The sequence below is a fragment of the Falco punctatus genome (assembly GCF_963210335.1).
Source record: "Falco punctatus genome assembly, chromosome: 6".
In the NCBI taxonomy this organism is placed as follows: Eukaryota; Metazoa; Chordata; class Aves; order Falconiformes; family Falconidae; genus Falco; species Falco punctatus.
Window position 1 is genome coordinate 47135350 of NC_137585.1, and position 24435 is coordinate 47159784.

Genomic DNA, 24435 nt, shown 5'->3' on the forward strand with positions numbered 1-24435 from the left:
AATTCTATAATCCAGAACTTAATTCTTGGGTTTGTGGTTTTAACAACATTGCTGTCATTTTGATTTCATCTCGTAATTTAAAATGGCTCAGTTGAACCTGTGAGACAGAAGAGACAGATCAATACATTGAGACAAATTGATGTTGCAGATAAGCTCTTCAGGTGTCTACAACACCACACAAGATCCCAGAGACTGGAATGTGTTTCCTGCTAAACTGCAAGACAGAAGCTGGAGAAGAGCCAGGTAGAAAGTGAGAAGTTTCCATTGGCAGACATGGCTTGATGACTATTTTGAATCATTGTTCAGACCACCACATGGTCTTTCTCTATTGCACAGACCATAAATTCAGGTTAAAATATGTACTATTGCAATACTACATGGCTGCAATGTTCTATCAACTACTCGAGATAACGCTTTTTGTGCTCTAGTGACTTCTAAAGTATCCTTTATACAGGACTGGGCAAAGCAATTTTTTAATGTACAGTGGTATACCCAAAATCACAAGCATAGTTTATTAGAATTTATTTTTAGCTGTTCAGTATTTCATGGACAGAACTGCATAGATGAACAGGCAATTGCAGCCTAATTCTATGTAAAATTACCACAATTAAGTATGAAAATCAGGTAATTGCACATCAAATGGCCAATTATGGTGATTTTTGCCTACAGTTACTGTATTTACATATCCAATGGAAATAGTTACACAAAGAAATTAGATGTGTAAGTATGTCCACATTCTGTAAGGTAAATAGCAAAATACACATTTACTATACATTTGTCAAACATCTATCAATCCAATATCTGCTTATGTTTGAATCCTTTTCAAGCATTTCTGGATATTACATAAAGTATATGGAATCTTGTGCCAACGGTAATATTGTAGTTCAAAAATATTCTGATTAAATTTTCAGAGAGACATAAAATTGGCTACAGCTTTTTTCTCAAAGTGCGGTGACTGGACCAAATTTCAGCCACAGATATATAGACACATAGAAACCAACCAGTCCAAATCACTGCTGCTGTGCAGCAAACTGAAATTTGCTCTCTCTAAATAAAGAATATCCACCTGAATTTTCATGCAATGGCATATTTAAAGAAAAGTATATTTTAAAAGAGCACGGTGCATAAAAGCATCTGTAAATCTGAAGCAGACATTATGATTTTCAGATGAAAGTTGTTAAACATTTTTGTATTGTTCGTTTCTATGCATTTGCCAAACTAAAGATACATTTCAGTTAATGACAAATCAAACAGATTCAAAGTTAAAAAGAACCAGGTATCACTGAAATAAAACAGAATCCAACCTGGACAAACATGATGATTAAATTACCTACACACATGCAGTCAGAAGCAGTCAGAACTGGCATTGTATATATTTTGTTATCAGACCCGAGAGATACTATAATTAAAACTTAATACAACATCCTTCCCTCTTTGAAATGTAAATTAATCAACTCAATTCAGGTATAAAAGACAGAATGATTTTTAACTTTCCAATAGAGAATTAAAATTTAACTGTCCTCTGAATTTATCCGCTTTGACAATTTAGTACTACTTACACAAAATAAATCACCTTGGTAGGAAAAGGTTTTACCGAGGTTTTATCCAAGGGCTAAATAATGCATATAGTGCTGAAGAAAAAGACTAGAATGCTTTCAGAAATTTCAGATACTTTGTTCATGTTAGAAACTACAAGATAGACCCCAAGACTGAAGGAGTCAAGAAAGATCTAGAAATCAGAACCCAGACATACAAAACGTAGGACAAAAGGAGTAGACCAATATTATGCAAAACCAGTGTAAAATGTAAGTTCCTAATATTCATAATTAATAATATTTTAACCAAGCAGTTACTTATATGGCCCAATGAACCTCTTTCAGAAATGAGAAAGGCACCATGATTCAGTCTTTAACATTTTGTAATTTTCTTCATTATTTGTTACATGGGTCTCTCCATGGGCATGGTCCTGTCATTTTCTAGACTTTCTCTGAGTCTGTTCTCTGCCACATACAGCCAGAACTTAGACTTTTGTTGCTGCGAACTGAATTGTGCCTTCACAGCACCGCATCTGGTCAATACCACAGGCTGTACTACATAATTTACCTTCTAAGAATGCATGCCACCACAAAATGTAGAATGTATCTTAAGATCTACTCATCAGAGGACAGATTGCCAGACACATTACAGAGAAAATTATTATAGCTTGGCAGTCTGATAGTAAAGAGGTACAGGAGATATCAAGAGAATAAATGGCTCTCATGAATATCATATAGGTCCTTGTGTTGCCACTATTAAACAGTGGGTATATTTAGGACTTTTACTGCATAGTTGTGTAGTACTTCAGTTTTGCCAAGGAAATTTTAAAGCTTCTAAAGTCCATGCAAGTACTGTACAAGCAATAAAGACTCTCAAGTAGTGATTTTACAACAGACCCTTCCAAAGAATGCTCAACTCCTTTATTATCTAAGCATTTTCATGATGAACTTGAAAAGGGAGGCTTTCTAAATCACTGAGCCATTTATTTCTCATATGATCCCAATGTTAAGTAACTGAACAAGACTTTGGTGGTTTTTTTATGAAAAGCTTTGTGCTATTGCCTCAGTTATGAAATAGTTTAAGTTAAAGAAGAATGGAGTAATGGGAGAGTCTGAAAAAGTCTATAAGCTCAATATACTCAAGAACAGTCAGCTAAAGAGATTTAAAAGATACACTAAGGTGCTAACGACTAAAGAATGAAATAGACAAAAAAGAAACAATATATTCAAGACAGAGAAAGGAATGATCTCAGGATGGTCTTACTTCACCTATTAAAACAGGAAAGCAGTTTCCTGAGAAGTTCCACCAATATAAATTAATAATTCTGAAAAAAATACGGAAGTTTGCCGGACTGATTCAGCAAGTAGTATGTGCTTGTATTTAATTACAGTGGGAATTAAAGTCCTTTCCTGGATGTCTAGGGCAAAGGCTGAACGTTACAACAGAAACACAGCCAAGAATGAGAAGAACTCTTGGAGATGTAATTGTGATCTTATTGTTCATTATTTTTGAGGAAGGAAATGGATCTTTATATGGTGCACAGATTGTTACAGTTTCTGTGGTAAAAAACCTAACGACATCCTTCTTATCACACGTCATCAATGAACCTGTCTAATTTGAAAGTCATGAAAGAAATAAAAAGCCTATAAATTTCCTTACAAAATATTCTATTAAACACAAAACCAAGCATTAAAATTTAGGCATCCCTAAATTCCAGATTTATTTTCCAGATATATTTTCAAAACTGATTTAAATATCAAAGCATTCAAGACAAGACTAAATATTTTCTTTTTTTTTTTCTGCTACAACTGTAATTGTACTCTGATTAAAAGTTATTCACAACTTTGCTTACATTCAAAAATTTAGAAACCTGAGAGGTCATACTTATTAGGGATCTAAAAGAACCTTCATATCAGGGGTCCTCAAACTACGGCCCGCAGGCCAGATACGGCCCCCCAGGGTCCTCAATCCAGCCCCCAGTATTTACAGAACCCCTCCGCCCCCCCCCGCCAGGGGTTGGGGGGGAAACCAAGCAGCCGCAGATGACTGCCTGCCACTGCCCCCTGGTTAAAAAGTTTGAGGACCCCTGATCTATATCGTGTAACTGGATGTGTTTCGCTAACTTTGTTGAGTTTTTTTAAGGCCTACTACTCCTAATTGAATTAATTCTTTCATGAGGTCTTGTCCTGTCACAAAATAATATTCCACCAATGCCTAAAGTTGTCTGCCAAAAGTCTAGGAATATTTATTAACACGCAGACCCCTGATGATTTTTACCACAGAAATAAGAATGGATTTAACTGTAGTTTTGAAAAGGGACTGCATTTGCACAAATGTTTCCAAGCAACGTTAATGAGACCAAACAAATACTAAAAGTCATTTGGGGAGACGTGATCTTTTTCAGTGGAATCTGAATGAAATTCTGAACATGGCTCCAAAGGGTATAAAAATATGGGTATCACCCACTGTAGTATGAATGCTGAAATTATATAGTTAATAATACCAGAGAATATGTGCAGAACCAAACCAGTTTATAGAACTAATTTAAGAGCTACAAGTAGTTTACAATTATTTGCAATAGAAATGTAATAAAAATAAAAGTATTTTACTTAAACTGGAAATATCAGTTGTAAGAGGAGAAATATATACCATAGTTAGACATTTCCTTCTCCCTATAGAATTACTATGTTTCTTTATGTTTCTCTTCAAGTCTACAACAAATGGATACTGAGGTGAAATTCTTTACTGCGTGTTACCCTGCTTCATTTCAATTTTTTTCCTCTCAGTGCCATTTAAGCCTCTGTATTCTAATCCCTAATGAACATTCCAGTAACGAGTGGTGTCCCCCTAGGGTCTGTATACTGGGACCAATAATATTTGATAGGATCACCAATGACACAGATAGTGGAATTGAGTGTACCCTCAGCAAGTTTGTGGATGACACCAAGCTGAGTGGTGCAGTTGATTCTCTATAGGGAAGGGATGCCACCCAGAAGGACCTTGACATGTTTGAGAAATGGGCCCATATGAACCTCATGAAGCTGAACAAGGCCAAGAGCAATACTGCACCTGGGTCAGAGCAATGCCCAATATCAGTACAGACTTGGCAGTGAAACGATTGGGAGCAGCCCTGCAGAGGAGGATTTGGGGATACTGGTGGATGAAAAATTGGACACAAGCTGGCAATATGTGCTTGAGCCCAGAAATCAAATCCTGTCCTGGGCTGCCTAAAAAAAAATCGTGGGCAACAGCCTGAGGTAGTACTGCATCCCGCTCTGGTGCCCCCAATACAAGAAAGCCATGGAGCTGTTGGAGCAGGTCCAGAGACAGCCATGAAAATAGCCAGAGGGCTGGAACACCTCTTCTATAAAGAAAGACTGACAAAGTTGGGGCTGTTCAGCCTGGAGAAGAGAAGGGTCCAGGGAGACCTTATTGCAGCCTTTCAATATATAAAGGGGGCTTGTAAGAAAGATGGAGAGAGACTTTTACCAGGGCCTGTAGTGACAGGACAAGGGGCAATGGTTTTAAACTGAAGGAGGGTAGAATTAGATTGGATATAAGGACAACATTTTTTTATGATGAAGATGGCGAGACTCGGGAACAGGTTGCCTAGAGAAGTTGTAGATGCCCTACAGTGTTCAAGGCCAGGTTGGATGAGGCTTTGAGCAACCTGATATAGTGAAAGATATCCCTGTCCATGGAATGGGGGTTGGAATAGATGATCTTTGAAGGCCCCTTCTGACCCAAACTATTCCATGATGCTATTCTCATCTCATTGATATCTTTAATATATAAGAACAGTATGATGACAAATAAAGATGCCATTATCCTTTGATTTAGAGAATACAGGGATTTAGATAGCAGTATTTTCTTCAAAAAGACAATTTTTGTAAAAGGTATTGGGAAAATTTCTCCTCAAAATTACCCAGTGTGAATCAAAATCAAATCTACTGACTTCCCATTGAAATTCACCTTTACTTATGTGGAAACCTAATAAAAAAGCAATTCGGTAATCTTGTTGACTACTTTGAATAAATGTTTTCTTCAAATTTATAGCTGCAAATGGCTCAAAGATTGCTTCTTCACATTTTTTTCTTCTAAAATGAATATAGTAAGAACTGCAAGGGAAATTCTGAAATCCATCCACAGTCTCCCATTTAAGGGAAGGGGGGGAACATTAAAGGCAGAACTTGAAAAGTATTGTTTCTGCAGGCTACTTTGTAGCTGAATCGTACTTCTGGAAGTCCCTGAGGTGTCACTGAGAGAAGCATATAATGTCTGTGCATCATTTTGATGATTTGGGGAAGTCAGTAAATATGTTAGATGTTGGGTATTTACATATTATGAATGCATCCTGTACTCTTTTCCCTCACATTTCAGAAGGAGTCAGAAAGCATTAAAGAAATGTGAGTGGTTTTATGACAACTACAATTTTATGCACAGGCAAATTTTACAATATATTAAATATATAAATGTAAAGAAAGATGTGCCACATGCATAAAGAAAAACAGGCAGCACTGCAAAACAGAGACTACCACTGAGAAATTTCAGAAGTGTCCACATTTTTTGCTGTAAATTTTTCACTATTATACTATAATGTATATTCTGAACATATATATTTTAAAGTTTGTTTTGAACTTGAAATTATCTCATTCACCTTTATTGCATGCAATTTCCTGCACTAGTACCAACAACTACATCTTGACCTCTATGTGGCTGTTATTTATTTTTCATAGATTAGGATATCATATCAACTACGGAATTTTAGAATGAGGGTTGCTGTAATAAATGTTTGTACTACCCCAATGTCTTTACATAAGTAGTTTGTAGTAATGTAGTATGTATGTAGTATGCAAGTATGTAACTTACATACTACATGTAACTATGTAAGTAGTTTGACTGTTAACAGCACACCTTTTTACTGTATTTGGTATTAACTTATGAGCAAATCTTGATTTCATACTACCTACTTGATCTTCATTAAATTCTTTACATATTTTCAAGTCTTCATCAATGAAGTTAAACCGCATTTTGTAATTTCACCATATTTTGTAATTTAAAACATACATCATGCTTGTCAGACTCCTGCATTAAACAATTATAGAATTATTCTTACATAATTGTTATGCTGTAAGCACTTACTGTGGGTAGAGTTGCCACTCTACATTCCACCAGCCCGATAAAATAATTGTCACTTAACTGTTTGCTTCTTTACTATTTTTTTCAATTTTATGTAATAGGAACAGTAGGGGGCATTCAGAGCTTTAGATGCTGGATATGGCTGGATATGTTCCTACAATGCTAGTTAACTGCATTTTAAATGTGTAGAAAGCAGTTCAATTAATTTACAGTATACCATATTAAATCCATTAAGTCATGTAATATATATTTATGCATCATGAGCTTACTTCTTTGTTGTGTTGCTCACTACTTTCACTTAAAGTTTCAGAAGCATTTGGTTTAAATAGAATTTTAATAAAATAGATTAAAAGCAAAGGTGTATTACAAATTAGTTGCAACAATCTTTAAATAATGAACAAAATTATTTTCTTAAACTGAAAGTATATACATTCTTAATGTGATCCTTAAACAAACAAAAAAAAAAAGTAAAAAAAAAGTCTGACAAGTATATTAGTTGCTGTGGTGAAAAAGTGTCAGGGAAAATGGCTATCCTTCTCCCCAGCTCTCAGAAGCAAAAACAAGGAAGAAAAATTACCCAGGATTTCTTATAAGTTATAGCTTCAGCTCCACAAATCTGGAAGAAGCTATCAGAGCTATGAAGAACCACCTGCCTTATAGAGCATATCAGCAAATAAGCAAAAGCCTCAGAAGCCTACAGGCTCATAAGAATGTACAATAGTTATTAGGGTGAGGATACCACTCTGGTGTTATTTGAAGATACGTGGGTGGAGATGGCTTTAAAACAACATGGTGTTTCCCTCATTCCATGATATGGATATTATTCTTCTAGTGCTAATTAGCAGGGGAAAGTCAGTGCCAGCAAAGTGGTCCACTTACTGAAAGTAATAAATATATAAATGGATAAATTTGAAAAATAAGTTTGGCTACTGTCTAGAATGGAACGTTAAGGGATTTACAAGGTCAGAAGAAATGTGTATGCTTCAGTTTAACTTCAAAGTTTAATATGAGCAAGATTCCCTTAAATGACTTAAGGTCAAACATTTCTTGTGGGGATTCCTCACATATTTTTCATTATAAAATTTTTGGGCAAAATGCTTAAATAGCAGAAAAGTTAACGACAAGACTGGGTTTGAGTGAGTGGGGTATAGAATCAGAGGTATCCCTGCTTATTTGCTCCAGCAGTCAAACCAGAGACTGGATAGCACACCTAATGTAGCTCGAGAATATTCTTGAAGTCTGGATGTATACATGGGTTTGGAGAGAAGTAGGTTTAAATTTACATTTCTCTTTCTGATCTTACTGAAATTTTTCACTATTTCTCTCTCTGAAGTTTCTGCATAGCTTCCAGTTTTCTATCAGTAGAATATAAAGAATCTCTTCACACAAATGGATAACATACAATCAGAAAGTTGCTTTTTTGCTTTGTTGCAGAAACAAAACTGGAAAAAACCTTCTCCTTGACAAAAGTTAAACTACAATGCAACTGGTTTCATCCTACATGCAGCAGCTGATAAGAATGAGAAACTCAGAGAAATTCCTAATCTGCAATGCAAACCACATTTTACATTGAACAAGAAATTTTGTGGTTTGCATTTTTTTTAATGAGTCAGAGTATTACAGGATTTCCCAGAAGACTGTCACATGGGTGTATTTTATTACTTTATTTTCCTATATTTCCTGCACTAATACTTGATATTCATATCATAGTTACTGTATGGATTCCAATGGCTAAGTGTATAACCTCAAATATCAAATAGATTATTCAAGGAATGGCATCTCACACTGGTTGAGTGTATGCAATTTAGGTCTAACATTTCTTATTTTCTCACAGTTTGCCTTCCAGCCACACTAATATAGACAGTAAGAGCGCAATTCATTTGTTGGATTGTACTTTTCTATTTGAGGTGCTGTAGGGTACCCTACCTGGAGTCCATCAGCCACTCCACAAGGACATGGAAATTCTGAGTATCCTCCTTCATACCTTCCAGCCCACACATGTCTCGGTTACTGCAAGGTCTTAGAAGGTACTGGATTTCTGTGCTTAGTCCAATAAATCCTGCTTTACTTTTGGTCACCTGAATAACCCTGCTGGTTTCTGGGATTACACTGACTAGACCTCTGTGAAATAAAACGATGCGTATACAGGCAACATTGACACTACAATTTAGATCTGAATCTGGAGCAGACTCCCACCTTTACATTCCAGTAATATCCTGGTTAATCTAGCAAACTCAATAGCTTATGGTTACTACTCATATTTCACAGCTTACTTCCAGTCCTCAAGCAGTTCAACTGACTATAGATGGTGTCAGTTTTTAATTGTCTTCTTTCTTTCTATTGCTATATCACTAACCCTATAAACGGACCATATAAGAATATACAGAATGAAAACAGAAGGTGTGCCATATGTTTGACAACAGAATGCAACATATTTATCCTGCCCTTACCCACTGTATTACTTTCATAATTTTTTCCTAGTATTTTTGTGTCCTTTATGCTGCATATGCATACATGCAGTCCATCTGGATTGCCATTTATCTCTGTATATCAGTTCACTTACAGTACACTCAAAATATACTAAGAATATTACTTTTATCTTAAAGTTTTTCAGGAATTTATTATCAAATAAAGTAAAAAAATACACAGCTTATGCAAATTTACATCAATATATATAAGATGCATAGTTAGAATATGCCTTCATATGACTTTTCAGAAACAAGCAGAAGGCTTTTTTGTACTTTTAAAATCTAATATCCTTTAGGTCAGTGGCCATCCAGAAGAAAGATATCTGGTATGCTTATATTGGAAGATTTTATCAGTCCTGGAGAAGAAATTACTGAAACAATGGAAAACAGATTTTTTTTTTTTAACTTGGCTACAAATTTGCCAGACCTAAAGAATATGTGTTGCTCTTTTCTGATGATGTACACAAATTTTTTTATCACTTCACCTGTTCATTCACTCTGGAGTGTGATGGCCCATGATGGATGAGAATCTTCACAATGTCTACATCTCCTCTCCAAGCAGCCAAGTGAATAGGAAAATAACCTTTATTATCTGCCACGTTAGTTGAGGCTTCATACTGAAGTAATTTCAGAACTATATCCCTGGAAAACAGGAAGTAAATCTAAAAATTGTCAGAAAGCTTACTTTATTAAATTTTCACATGAACATACATATTACCAAAATTTTTACTCTGAGTAACAGAAAAAAACCTGTACTTCAAGCGAAACAGCTAAAAAATGAAGACCAACCACTTCCAAGAATGAAATAGATAGTAAACATAGCCAAAAGACTATTAATTTTAATGATTCTTACTTCTTACAAATACCCATCAATAATATTCTGATCAATTCTCTGTATCTGTTTCTTTCAACAGGTTCACCTGGCCAAGAAATCATTTCTAGAATTTGTCTGTCCAGGCCATGGGCATGTGCCTCAAGACAAACCTTCCAGGCACTAAAGGCAGAGAAATACTCGTCCCCATCATTGTTGAGTTCCAGATGCAGGAAGACAAGAGGGTAGCTTTACGAACACAGTTCTTGCAGTAAGGCTTAAGTTGCAGTTTTTCTTCTTTAAAGCATTATCTCAAAGATGGAAGAAAATTTAATGATGATCTAGTTAGAGATATACTATCTTCTAGGGCATAAGTGCTTCTATTTTCATTTCTTACATCCAGGTTCGTGAAAGCAGTGAGGAAAAAAGTGACTTTTATTATTTTAATTCTTATTATATTCCTTTCAGTATTTCCAGTGTGGCTTATCATACATTAAATGAAAGGTTAGTATAAGCTGGTATATTGCATCCCTGATTTTTAAGCAGTCTCCTGTACTTCAGAAGTTAAATGTAAAGAACAGCTGTGTTGTATGATCGTCTTACCAAGTCTGTCAGAAAGTAAATGCTGTCTTATCCCTCCATTTGTCTTCTCAGTTTGACACAGTCAGGCTTTGTTAGTTATTAACTTATAGCATCTATGATCCAGTGTGGGCAAGTTTATAGGCATTTTGCTAAATATGGAAACACTGGCTCTTACTGGTCTGGTTCAAAAAAATGGTGGGGGGTGGGTGGGGGGTGTGGGGTGCTGGGGGGAGCTCAATGAAGCCTAAGTTATGTCTAAAAAGCAGCCCTTGACAAAAAATTAAGACAGAAGGTAAATCCCAAGGCAATTGTTCTCCCAGCCCTGATGGAACAGCATTTAATTGCCTGTTGAGAGAAAAATGTGGCAAGTGAGAGTGAAAATATCCAGGTCAAAAGAAACTCCCAATTGTCTTTAAAAGATATCATGGAGATACTGGAGTCATCAAATCTAAGCTTTGAGGGAGACTTTAAACTGGACTTTGCTTACTCCTGACAAGGTCAAATAACATGAAAAAAAAAAACCCAAGAAAGAACAGTTCCACTACAGAAAGACATTTGTTACACAGTAAGTTTCAGAAAAGTGAGTCCCGATAGAAACTTTTTACTACAAATAAGGCTTGAGAGACTTATGTAATCATAGCTGGTCTTGCAGTAGATGGTCTAATGAAGGCTAGCGATACAGAGTAGTTTGAAAGGGACACAAATCGAAGGAAACAGAAATTGAAGTGGGGGAAAACCAGCAAAAAAAACCCCGCCGCAAATGACAGCTATAGATAACAATATGCAGCAACTATTGGAAAGAGTCTGTGGCAAGATTCAAGCTACAAAATAGAACCTAGGTGTCCTTCGCCCTTCAAGAATGCCCTGACCCATCACACTTCTCTAGGGTGAGTCTTTTTTAGCATTCTGTCAAAACTTTGTCATTTTGTAGAAATAAATTTCAGAGAGGAGAAGACAGAGTCCTTAGCCCAGTAACATTACTGGGATAAGTAAAATTACTTAGGGAGACTGAGATTCAAGTGCCTGGCCCAGATATGATTTAATTACTTATATAAAGCAGAATAGTTTGAAAAGGAAACAGAACTACCCCAGAATAACCAAGGAGGAGGGAATTCAACACATACAATGATCGAGCGGGGACTTGAACACTGGTGTCCAACAAGTATCCCAGCCACAAATTATTAGTAGGGTCATTAAATCTTATGTTCCCACTTTCCCTGAAAAACTTTGAAAACTCTCAAGTTCATCTTAAGGTAAAGTGTGAAAAGTTAAAACCCCAAAAGTTTTCAAAGAACAAGAACTTCCCCTAAGTGGGAAGGCCCTTGTGTCAAAAGATTGAACCCCACATTCATTTTGAATACCAAGTTTCAAATCTGAAACAGAGTATAAAGCCATTTATTTGTCGCGACTAATGAAATTACATCCACCAGGTGTCTGTCCGATTCTTTTGCTGACAGTGCTACCATTGCATCAGGATCAGTATGATGGCTTGGACACCAGGTCCTGGACCATCATGACTTATCATGTAATACCCCATGATGTATTTCAGTTTACTTTAATATAATGAGCTATAAATGTGATGTCAGTAACTGTTACTTACCCTGCTGTGAGGGTAAGGGGTCATAGCAGCCAGCCACCATTACGACTTTTTCAAAAGCTGCAGTACCTTAGTCCACATCTTGAAGTTCTCTCTGACTTCAGCAGAAGTTTGGCCAACACTGTCTGAAAACACTATCTGACTTATGTACGTTTTGGGATTTGATAGTTTATATTGCTAGGACTCACCTGAAATCTCTGATACATTCAGAGTCATACAGCAGTATTTTTACTTTGCTGGGTAACTATCGGTTTATATTCAGTATTAAACATTCTAAAACCAATTTCCATCTATCTAAAATCAACAGTCTTTGCAAGGTAAGGCTTGGGGTTTTGTCAATCAAAAACGTGCAATGGCAGAAGAAACTATAATCCATAAACTATAAACAAAAGAAATGTGATTTTCTCTTTCTAAAGAAGGTTGAGTTTAATAGACCACACTAAGGACTTAGACCTAATTCCATGAAGGTAAAATACATAAACGGATGATTCTGAATCTTCCTACAGAACTGAAATTTTAGAAAATGCACAGTATCTACTTTTACAGTATTTTAACTTCATTTATTTATTAAAAAACAGAATAACCTGTATGCACCAAAAGATTAATCTGGTCTAAAGAAAATATGCAGATTTCTAGAATACAATTAAAAACACATCCTAAAGTTTTAGTTTTTCCAAGGAAGAATGCAAAAATTTTGAAATGAGTGAACTAGACATATTATTATTATGAATTTGTATGTTACCTTATGTACAGTCCAAAATCACATTCAAGTTAGCACAAATCGCTCTTAATTGGACAGCAGGGAGAAGCTACAAATTCCCATACAAGGTAATAGCCTTTTTTTTCTGTTCTCAAGTGTATAGCTTCTAAATATTCTTATCATGCTACTTTCACTTTGATACTGATTAATCTATACTGTTCTTTTGTTTCACAGTATTGCTTCCTTAAACATTCAACGCACTATACTTGTGTATATGCACACACAAGTCTGCTACAAAATTTTATGTTGCAACTTCCCACCAGCTAAAAATACTAGAGCCATCACCAGCAGTAAAAAAATAAACTAACTCAAAATCAAGGAAGAATTTGGAAGAACCAGTATAGACTCAACAGTTTCCAAACTGCATTTCCCATTTGTCATTTCTACATGCTGATCTCAATGACAGTGTCAAAAATTGTTATATTAATATAACCCATGGGAAACAGGATTATTTCAGTAAGTCAGGGTTTGTCAGCTTTCTGTGAAAATCTCAGTGCTATGCTACATATAGGTTATGCAGTTAAATACTACTCTACATAAAAACTGAGGCACTTACTTGTGTCCGTTTAAAGCTGCATGATGTAAAGCAGTGTAACCTGAACTGTCTGTGCAGTTTATATTTGGTCCTCGCCAGATGCTGCAAATAAAGCACAATTGTAAAGTCAGATTTTTAGCTTGGCAAGTACTGAAAATCTCCGCCAGAAGTGCGATTAAACTTAAGAGACAAATTATCTTGAAAAGAACTTAAAATAGCAAATGTCATGTTGATAACAATATAATTTATTTATAAAAATAATTTTACATGTTCCATCTTTATAGCAGTAACGAACTTTATGTAGGGCAGTCTCAAAGACTAATAACTATCCTTTCATTTCAATTAGATCTGTTCTCCCAATATTACTTTGGTAATTACACTGAGGTTACAACCTGATTTTGCACTACTTTTTTCCCAAGTATATATTTGTTGACTTTAGGTCAGTTAGTCTAGACTGATACAAATGTAAGATTAATAAGAACCAATTATATCCTTTAAAGGGACAGTAAATTTATTCTTTTTACTTGGCCTGATGTTAAAGCTCCCATTTTTACCAATTATATTTTTAAATAAATTGCATATATATAAAACAAAAGTTCAATAAGCAATGGGGGGGGGTGGGAGGGGTGTTTACCCTTCTGTATTTTACAGCACTTATTTTACAGTCAGCTTCATTTTATGCCCCGTGTAACCAGTTTCATGATCTATTATGGACGCTTCACAAAACAGTAAGTGAGATTTTTTGCTTCAAAGTAGAAAAATGTGTTTGCTGATCTACCAAAAATAATCCAGTCCCCACCCCAAACCCTGGAAATTGGATACCAGAGGCATACTGAGTACCAGCAAGTTTTTTCTAACTGGTGGCATTTGAAGCTGACTGTATCCTTTGTGGAAGCAACTTTTTTATTCTGTAACACAATTTTCAATCATTAGTACTGCAACTTCCAGGACACAAGATTATGAGTCCTGAATTACCATCCATTTTCTTTAGCTTGTAATACAGTGTGAAACAGTCACTAACCAGCCATATTTTCCCTTCACTTCATACCTTGGAATCAAGTGCTGCAGTTGAAAGAAAATAATCTGAAGCTAATAGGTAAACAGTGGTTTTCATACTGACGTTTTTCATGATCTACATCAATAAAATGACATGTTATGCTTAACGTATGTTTTTTAACAATCCTTTACTACCGAACCCGTATTTTATTACCTATGGAATACTGATGTTGTAGACTGGTCTCTTTTCATCGTTTTTTCAGTGTTTCAGTGATTAATTAGCGCATAAATTTAAGCAGCTGTTTTCCCATAAGTAATACTGCATGCATACAGAATTATTTTTCTATGATACATTGTGTTCTGCAGTGAGCATAATCCTACATAGTGCTGGGTACCTCACCTCGCTCCGCAAGTTAATTTCTTGGAAGAACAGGACTGAAATATTTTCTTGGGTGCAAAGCAGCAAAACATTGAGTCATTTTTTTTCTTCATCTGCTCGGAAGTCTACAGATGTCCTTTTCTACAGGGAGCAACTTCCAGCTAGGAAAGTCACTCTAATCTTTGCAATTAAATTATTTTAACTTCATGAAGTAATAAAAATCAAGTTGTTGAAATGATAGCTCCTCCATAATAGACAGATGTTATTTAAATGGCAGACAGGCTGTCCTTATCTATTGGAAGGAAAGAAGTTCTTATCTATTGATATTCTATAACCTCTTTTATAGTTTTGCATAATAATTTATTAGTTATTTTCTTATTTATTGGATTCTACTTTCTCCCTTTGATTTGTACCATCTTATAGCAGAATGAAGCAGGAAAAAAGTGGTACAGAAAGTCATATTTCAAATAGTAACATAAATACATAAATGATCAGAATATTAATTTACTTGGTTTTGCTTGGTTGCTTGCTTTAGTTTACAGTTGTTAGGATTTGCCCGTTGGTTGTTTTTTTTCAAAATGGAAGGGTTCCGTAAGTTCATATATTATTCATGATGCATTATGCCTTTAAACAAAACAAAACACACATCCCCCAAAAAACCAACAACAAAACAAAAACCAACCAACCAAACCAACCCAACAGAAACTTGGTTCTTTTCTCTCCTAATTTTCTACTTTAATCCAGGCACTCTTTAATGCACTGTTGTACTTCCTGATTCTAGTCTTAGGAAATATTTTTCAACTGAAACTATACTGTGGGTTTTTTTTAAAAAAAAAAGCAAATTTGAAATTAATTAATGAGTAAACAAATGCACCTATGTGAAGCTCCTCGGCACACTCAGGTTGGGAGGGAAAGGACAAAGGAGAGCGATTAAATCCAGATGACTCAGAGAAGGTGAGACGGGATGGATGGACTAATAGCTGTCAGCTCCCGAACGGTACAGAAAGACATGCTCAAAATCAGAACTTGGTTATCAAAATAAGAACACAGGAGACATGAGCATGACTTGGCTACAGGCATCTCTTTTCCCCTGGGCCAGTGCAGAAATCCCCTCCTAGGAGGTCTTGAATTGCTACAGTATTACAACACTATTTCCTACAAAATTAACACAAGTCCAGTATATACACAGGGTATTTATGCTTTAATAACTGACAATCAAATTAAAATTGGACAGTCTGTGAACAGAAGTTCTTACACCCTAGAAGTCCTGGCTGTGGTGAATCGTTAATCTAAAGCTCTTCTCTTGTAATCAGAATACAACAGGGCAAAAGTCTAGTGGTGTATTACCTCTGTAAAAAGCATCTGACTTGAAAGCAAAGTGGAGTAGGGAAAGAGAAAAAGCCTAAAGAGCCTTTCTTTGGCATCATAAACACCTGCAATATATAAGGAATTATCAAATATATTAATCTTTGTATTAAAACATTTCAAAAGTTACTGTGAAAGCAACACTAAGGAGAACCTGGAACAAAGCAAACTGCCATTCAAGTTCCAGAAAAAAATATTTCTTGACAGAAGATTAGCAGCTCTTTAGACTACGGCCAATACTGAACGTTCTCAAAACCATCTTTCTCCTAATACTTTGATGCAGTCAGTCATCAAGCTTCTTATTTTTACATGCATTAGTAAGTTAGGTGGTTTTTTTTTCCTATGTCGATTATTAAATTAGGAAAACCTTTCTATCACTTAATGAATTTTAAGAAAGTAATTTAACCTACTTCTTGTGTAAAAAATAAGTTTTCAGTCAATGACAAATTAAACCCCTGAATTAAAACATGATCATCAATTAGTTTCTTCCATTATATCTTGCCAAAGTGAGGCACGAAGAAACTGAAGTTACACTATTGCCAAAAGCATAGACCTCCTTATTACAGTTTTCTCTCACTGTGGGCAAAGAATGTTGACCTTTTGATTATCAAATATTAATTGAAAATACTCTTTACTTGGTAAGAACATTAACATTTTTTTCTTTTTATGAGCTGAAGATAATTACATACAAAGAGTAGCATTTCAAAAGTTATACGGAAATGAGAGACTACAGAAAAAGATGGTAAATTGATTGATACGGGGTTTTGTTATGCTTTTTGCTATATGGAAAAAAGCAATTGTAAAGTGGCTGTTGTTACACACCTATGAACATAAAAGCAAGGAAAGCAGAAATTAATTCAGCTAACCATCATCACACAGGCACACTCCCGGTCAACAGTACAAGAAACATGCGTACATGCACAGAATATCCATCAAAAATTTTAACCCGTTTCTACCATATTTCCCCCTCTCTATGTGCATTTTCATTATACTATTTCATTATTATTTATTTATCCATGCACTAATATTTATGTTCTTTATATGGTAGTTTTGCTACAGTGAAAGAAAAATATTTTGGTAAATCCATGAGGTTTACAGTTGGACTCAATGATCCTAAAGGTCTTTTCCAGCCTAAATGATTCTATGATTCTGTAAGTGCTAGAAAGCTGCCTGATGACATCAGTATCTCTCTGCCCATTGGTTTCACTTAAACCTTATCTTAACTGGTAACTCTCTTTGGAATTTATTTCTTCTCTGAAATGAAGCAGCAATGAAGAAGATGACACTGTCTGGATGGAATCAGTTCCTCCAGAGGAGATGGATAAAGCATGGTGTTCATGCTTGCATATTTTAGGGTCTGAACCCTGTTGAGGGCTGAGAGAGGTTTAGCATATGCCTAGTCCTCACCCCTCCCACCACTCTCCCCATCTTCTTTCCCAGGTCTTCAATATCTTTGGAAGCTCTTCTTAGAGACCACCTGGCTCTTCAGGACAATAAAAATAGTAAGTATCATCTTGCCAAGTCAGTTTTAACAGTGGGAAATCCAAACCTTCATCCTATTCCTGTTGATTTTAATGGCAAACACCAACCACCTCAGATAAACGTTGTTTCCTTATTGTTCCTGTGTTCCCTAGAATAAATATTACAGGAATTTATGTCGTTCTCAGCCAAGATCTTCCAAAATTTCCATGTTTATTATTAATCTGAGAGAAACACATTGCCTAAAGTTATTACAACACATAGCCAGGCTCCTATATTCACTAGTGCTCTGCCTACATTCATACACGTTTTCAGTCATGTAAACTGAACTTACACATAATACATGGTCATTTTACAGATAATTTTTCAAAAAGCATTTGAAAAATTTTTGAAAATTGAAAATTTTGACATTACACAATATATAACTTCAATTATTCAGACACAAAATAATAACGTTACTTATTGTGAACTGCAGCAAAATAGCTCCCATTCTCTATTTTATGCACAAATAAATTGAACTGACAACGATGTTGCTCTAACCTATATAAATTAATAATGTTACTTATCAAATATAGAAGTGTTTCATTTTAGCAAATGTGACAGTTTTTTCTTTCTACAGATTCCTCTTTGATGCAACCCAGTGTTATGCAAGATAAATCCTGTAGAAAGCATGTATGTCTTTTCCATGTATGGTTTTACCAGTTATTTAACTACTTTGCTGAATTTGAGATACATTTTCAAATTACTTCAAGGAAAGCAAATTTAAATATTCGCTTTTAGTGGCAGTAGGGGAAAAAAAACCTTTTAGAAAGTAATATTTTAAAGCATAATGAATAATAAATATTAATAAAGTACTTAAAAGTTGTACACAGAAAAACAACATTAAAAAATGCATTTTAGGATTCTTTTTTACTAAGTGCAGCTTTAGGTCTTAAATTGACAAAAGTAGATGATGTCTTGAGTGAGGCTATCTCAGATCTTTTCAGTATTAAAAACAGCAGTTGCATGTAGCAACTGAGAGTTAAAAATTCAAAATTAAAATAATAAGCATTTTATTACTATTTTAATTTTTAAAAATTAAAAAGAGAAGGGCAGGGGGTATCAATTCAATTAATATTAACTCTATTTTTAAAACTTATTGTATATATAATTCCAATTGTTTAAGTATTTATTTTATATTAAGTATTTATTTTTATTGTATCAGTGTGAAATGTGACTCAAAACCATTTCATTTTGAATGTGTGGAATGTGCTTATTTTGTTTTGATTCCTGCTGTTTATTGTCTCAGAATAAATAATACAACAAAATTTATGGTCAGCTAATTAATGGAATAAATATGTTATTCAAGTTCAGGCTCTAAAGCAGCTTAATCCACTACTTTTCTGTAACCTTGATCTGTTTACAGTCTTGGCCATAAATAGCGTCAGTCGGGAAAACTGGGGAACTTAAACTGATTTTATTTCCATACTGATTCCGTTCATTTGTGATTTCTATTTAATATGAAATATTGAATACAGTAAATATTATGAGTTTGATTATTTGTTACAAAACATTTCCTTATTACTATACTTAGAGTGGCTCCTATACAAGTAGGTCCCAATCCTACACAACGGTTTGATCAAGAGGTAGAGCTATGTACAATAAGCTACTTCCTCCTTTAATAGCTTATTCAAAATCTTACCTATCTCAGTGAGAAACTGTGATTCCATGTATCTAGAGACTATTACCTGGAAGTCTCCTAATAACTGGCTATCACGAATGAATTTCATTGCAAGTATGATGTGATTTACTGCAAATGATGAAAACAGAGAAGACGACAAACCATTGATCTTCCTCTTTATAGGCGCATGATCAAGCTAATCCAAAGAATCTTATTTCAGCAAAAAGCCAGGGTTTTACAAGATAGTTACCTGTACAAGAACTACAAGTACGGCCTATATTCCATAAGTTTAAGATTTATCATGGTAAGATGAAACTGCTATTGGAATGGAGTGCAGGCAATAATTAAAGGTAAATACAGCCTCCACCTTTCTCCGGCAATAAAGATTTCTGGAGGTAAAGGAAATTTTTCCATGCAGCATAAGTGTAAGATATGTGTAAGACAAAGATTCTGCTCAGATATCTCCATTCCCTTCCTATCAAGGAATTATGAACTTTAACTTGGAAAGCTGAAGAACAAATTGGGCTAAGAAAGGAGCATATAGAGAACCATTTGATTCCCCATTAGGGATACAGAGCAGACATTCACAAAAAATACTACTGGGATGCCTCCAGGGTGTCTATCTGTGATTCTATGCCTCTCTGAAAGGCAAAGAAGGGTTTCTTCCTCCCAGCTGTTGTAGAAGCCTCCAGTATACATATAACCCATTCTGAATGTTAACTGGGAATAGAAATGCAAAATTAGAAAAAGAAGTGTCATTCACTCTCATCTAATCTAAGACATGAGCATCAATAACTACTTAATAATGCTCATCATCTCAGAGCATTCCTGCTATATCTGTTGTGATTGAATTCAGAATTTTGTTTTCGTTTTGAAAACCTGTCTAAGGAATTATATGTGCAGTAATAGTACTATCCATAAAGATGGATATCAAGCAGTACAAAAAGAGAAAAAATTCATAAACACACATTATGAATTTAGCACTACTGTTACGTTTATCTTCTGTGGATCACACTTCTTTTCTCCATGAAAAGCTACAACAACAGTTGGTTAGATCTTTTTCCAAATATACAAACAGCAGGATCAGCACTTAAAGTGATAACACAAGCATGGAAGTAAAAAGGATAATTTAAAAAAGCATGTAGAACAAATGCATCATGTCCAACAATGTAAGAGTCAAAACCCAGTATCTTACCTGTAATTATTGTTTTTCAAATTTTGTGAAGTATCTTTGCTAAAAGAACAGTGACAGATTTAACAGACTACATCTGCCCAGACAAAAATTTGGAGTAGGGTGGCATCATTTAAAAACATACTAATAACCTTAATGCCAAATAGAAAACCTAGTATACTTGCCCATTACCATTCTTGCTATTACTAACTATATTTTTGGTTGGGAGAAGGATGAGGCCAGTACAGTCATTAATCCAATCTGCCATCCACACTTTCTCCAGTAAAAAGAACCAAGAAAAGGCTGATTATAAATGACAGAGGTTCAGTGCATGGCTGAGGGAGAGGCAGAATCCCAGACACAGAGAGAGAAAGACAAGCCCTGGATATCCAGAATACCCTTAGCCACGATGAGTCTCACATAATCAATGTGACCCTTGTGTCACAGAGTCAATGTGGCCTTATCCTTTGAATAACTTCAGGATAAACAAAGAATTGAAATTGCAAGAAATACAAAAGGTCTTAAAAAAGTGTATTTTGATAGAGTTAGGACGCAAGAGGCAACTCAAGGAACTTCTGAGGCAATAAATTATAGAACCTGTATATGAGTACGTCGTGATTACAAAGTACCAAAAGAATAAGCTAGAACAGTACTGAGATAAATAGAAACCATACAACATCTCATGCATGCGAGTGTTAGGTTATGTGATAAACAGCTCCTGTGTACATCCGCAAAGGAGCGCAAAGAGATAACAGCAGATGGGAGAATCAAGTAATGCCCTGGCCCAGCTATCCTCAAGCTATTCACAGAAGAGCTGTTGGTGCATTAAAGGCCCACCTCTACCAGGCCAGCAGAGCACAGCAACACAACAGCGGGCAGGAACCCAAATTACAGACTCGGAGGAAGAGACACACTGTTGGGGTCCCTCCCAGGGCTGTCTTGTGACAGCATCCACCCCATTGTCCAGGGGACACACATCAAGGCGAGGCGATGCTGGAGCACATTTCAGGCTGAGAAGGGCTACTACCTAGGCGTATGGGACGCATGGGACTGAGCAAGACTTCCCATGGGATGTTTAGGTGAGGAACCAAAGGCAGGGAAAGGGATGGATTCAGGTGATTTGGGGAGGAATAAGTGTGAGAAAATAGAGAGACAAGGGCTGATCACTTGTATATTGTTGGCTCTACAGTACAATAGTCTCGCTACAATCTTGCACTCCCTGGGTGAGGGACTCTGTTCTGTGTGTGTGTATGTACATGAAAGCTCAACTGCCAGCAACTGGGTCAGACGATGGGCTAGTGTGTCTATGTTGCTAGAAACTGGAGCAAATGAGGGTCTGGGTACCAGAAACTGGAGAACCGGAGTGGGACCATAGGTCAGAGGGCCTGTGTGTCCATGGAAACTGCAACTGTAGGGACTGTGGGTGTGTGAGACTGTGATTCCCAGTGAAGATCAAGCTGAACTAGTCAGCAAGTAGGTGAAGCAGCCTGGGAGCCAGCTGTGTCTGCATGTACCTGAGGTTGAGACCACACAAGCAGCTGGCTGCCACATGAGACCAGGGTGAAGGTTAATTTTTTCAGATCAAAAAGATGAACAGTAGGCTTCTGCAATTGCCACAAAAAAAGTATTTTGGCTTTTGAGCCAACTTTGAACACCTATATTAAAAACACTCGAGAAATAAGTGGTGTTGTATGGCAGACAGACCACTGGGAGGTGTGTTCTAGGAGTCTGCAGATTAGAAAGTCTGCAAATGTTAGTACATGCAAATTTAGATACATTCAGTTTGGGAAAGCATCTACATAGAAAAACATGTTGACGAGCAATCCATCTCTCTAGTTAAGTACCTGGTATGGGAAAAACTAAAACTAAACCTGAACAAGTCACACGTGCTACGTTTAACTGAACTAGAGCTCCATTTATTTGGTGTTGGAATCAACTTCATTTGAAAGTATACCATTCTATTCTGATAGAATTAATAATTATATCATTTAAATGTTAAAAAACATCAGGTAACATGCCAAATGTAAAGGAGAAACACTTTGACATCATCAGGAAGTCACACAAAGAAACAGACAGTAAATAAGTCATGTTTCATGAAAAGAATCTGTCATACAAGGTCACTTAGCATTTGATCTTTAGCTAACAGCTTAGCTTCACCATTCTTTACAGACTACTCATGTGGAATTAGGCTGGCTGGGTATACTGCATAATACTGTGGCTATGTTCAGAGAGCAATATGTTTCTGACTAATGCTGGTCAGCTTTGCCTTATCCTTCCAGTCAAGACAAATTTGCCTGAGTGGCTAAAAGAAAGCAAGCTTTCATCCGTTATGACAGCAGGGTTCCTCTGCATTCCAGTTGTCTATAGGGACAAGCTGGGGTTTTGCTTAGTTCATCATGAACCTTAGTAACTCCAGCTTGTCAATGATGAGTCAGACAGATCCTTGGATCCACTCCAGAGTTCTGTCCTTGAGAATCCAGTCATCTCAATAGGAAAAAATATTAACTCACATTTGGCATCATCCCGCACAAGAACACTGTGAGAACAGCTACTACCTAAATTATGAAAATAGTCCAAAACCAGACCAGCAGGCAGTATCTTTAATATGTAAAATCATGCATGTTTAAGCAATGCGAACAACGTTTTAGAACTGTTGTCATGTATGATCTTACGTGATCCGAGCAATCTGCAGGGATCCCATGTGGTTTATGCAGGAGATAAGTGCATCAGATTAACTGTTCCTATAGAGAGCAACTCCACACACTGTATCATGGGTTTGGGCTCCCTACATATATGAGATAGATGGGTTCTACACATTTGTTATGAATCAGACCTATATGCTTTGCATAAAATCTATAGATTGATCAAGATCAACAAAGAACACGGCTCTACTGTGTTAAGTAACAGGCCATACAATAGAGAATGACAAATAATCAGACATACCTGACTATATCTTTTTTTCAGTGTATATATAATACCTATATACGTATGTACATACATATATTAAACTTTCTTTATAAACAAATGCTCAGTCTTTCAACTCTTCCCAGACAACTGCGATTTAGTGACATTGTATAAACAATAGCTGTTTTTCTCTTAAACACAGCAATGGAAGTGGATCTTCTGAAGGTTTTTGAAAGCCCTTGCCTATCTCATGATTGTAAGACACATGAATATAGATACCTATGATATATCTATACACTGAAGTATAGTATATACCATAATTATTTTCTTTGGAAAAACAGAACAAACTCTCAGGTGGACCACTCCAACTTCTTCTTTTGTAAAAACTAGATGACACTAAAATAATAAAAAAACCCACTCTAACTTTTCTATTTCTTATATCAGAAACAAAGTCTTATTTCTCTTTCTCTTATGTATGCAGATATGATTACATGATTTTTTTAGGACAGCTATTTCTTTAGCTGTTCTTTTTCCTAATTCAACTGACCTTGAATCTTTAGTAAGAAAAGTTATAGAGGGCTTTTTCCAGAATAGATTTTTTGAGGTCCAACACAGTATTCCTACCAATCATAAATTCATGGTGTTTGCAATTTTAAACACATTCTTATCACAGACAGGCAAAGTCAATATTTATTATAAATGGAGATTTTAAAACCTTTAAATGATTAATAATGCATCCCGGAACACTTACTGACACTTGTTTTAAGTGGAATAAAAATTCCTGAAGTCCTGGCACTGGAAGCAGCACTGGGAAGAGTAACAATATACATCACAAATTTTTGAAATATGGATACTGTTAGAACTGTGACCTTATTCCAGAATTAAAGGCTGCTCATCCTAGAAACCAACCTGAGATGACACTCTTTGTTATAGCTCTAGGACACACAGAACAGTCTTTCCTAATCTGGATTTCTTCAGAAGTACATTCTACCAGACACCAGCAAAATAGACACCAGAAAAAATGCAATTCCATTTCCTCTTGATTCTTAAAGG

General features: G+C 35.8%; 1 protein-coding gene across 5 annotated transcripts in view; it reads right to left on the reverse strand.

Annotated features, from left to right (window-relative positions):
- Positions 1-24435, reverse strand: part of ANKS1B (ankyrin repeat and sterile alpha motif domain containing 1B) — a 441931-nt gene that overhangs the window by 378577 nt on the left and 38919 nt on the right. For all 5 annotated transcript variants that reach the window (XM_080394136.1, XM_080394134.1, XM_080394135.1 and 2 more), the window contains exons 2-3: positions 13450-13530; positions 9629-9785 (exon numbers count right to left, since the gene is read on the reverse strand). In XM_080394136.1, coding sequence (XP_080250262.1) covers positions 9629-9785; positions 13450-13530 — 238 coding nt within the window. The remainder of the gene's footprint in view (positions 1-9628; positions 9786-13449; positions 13531-24435) is intronic.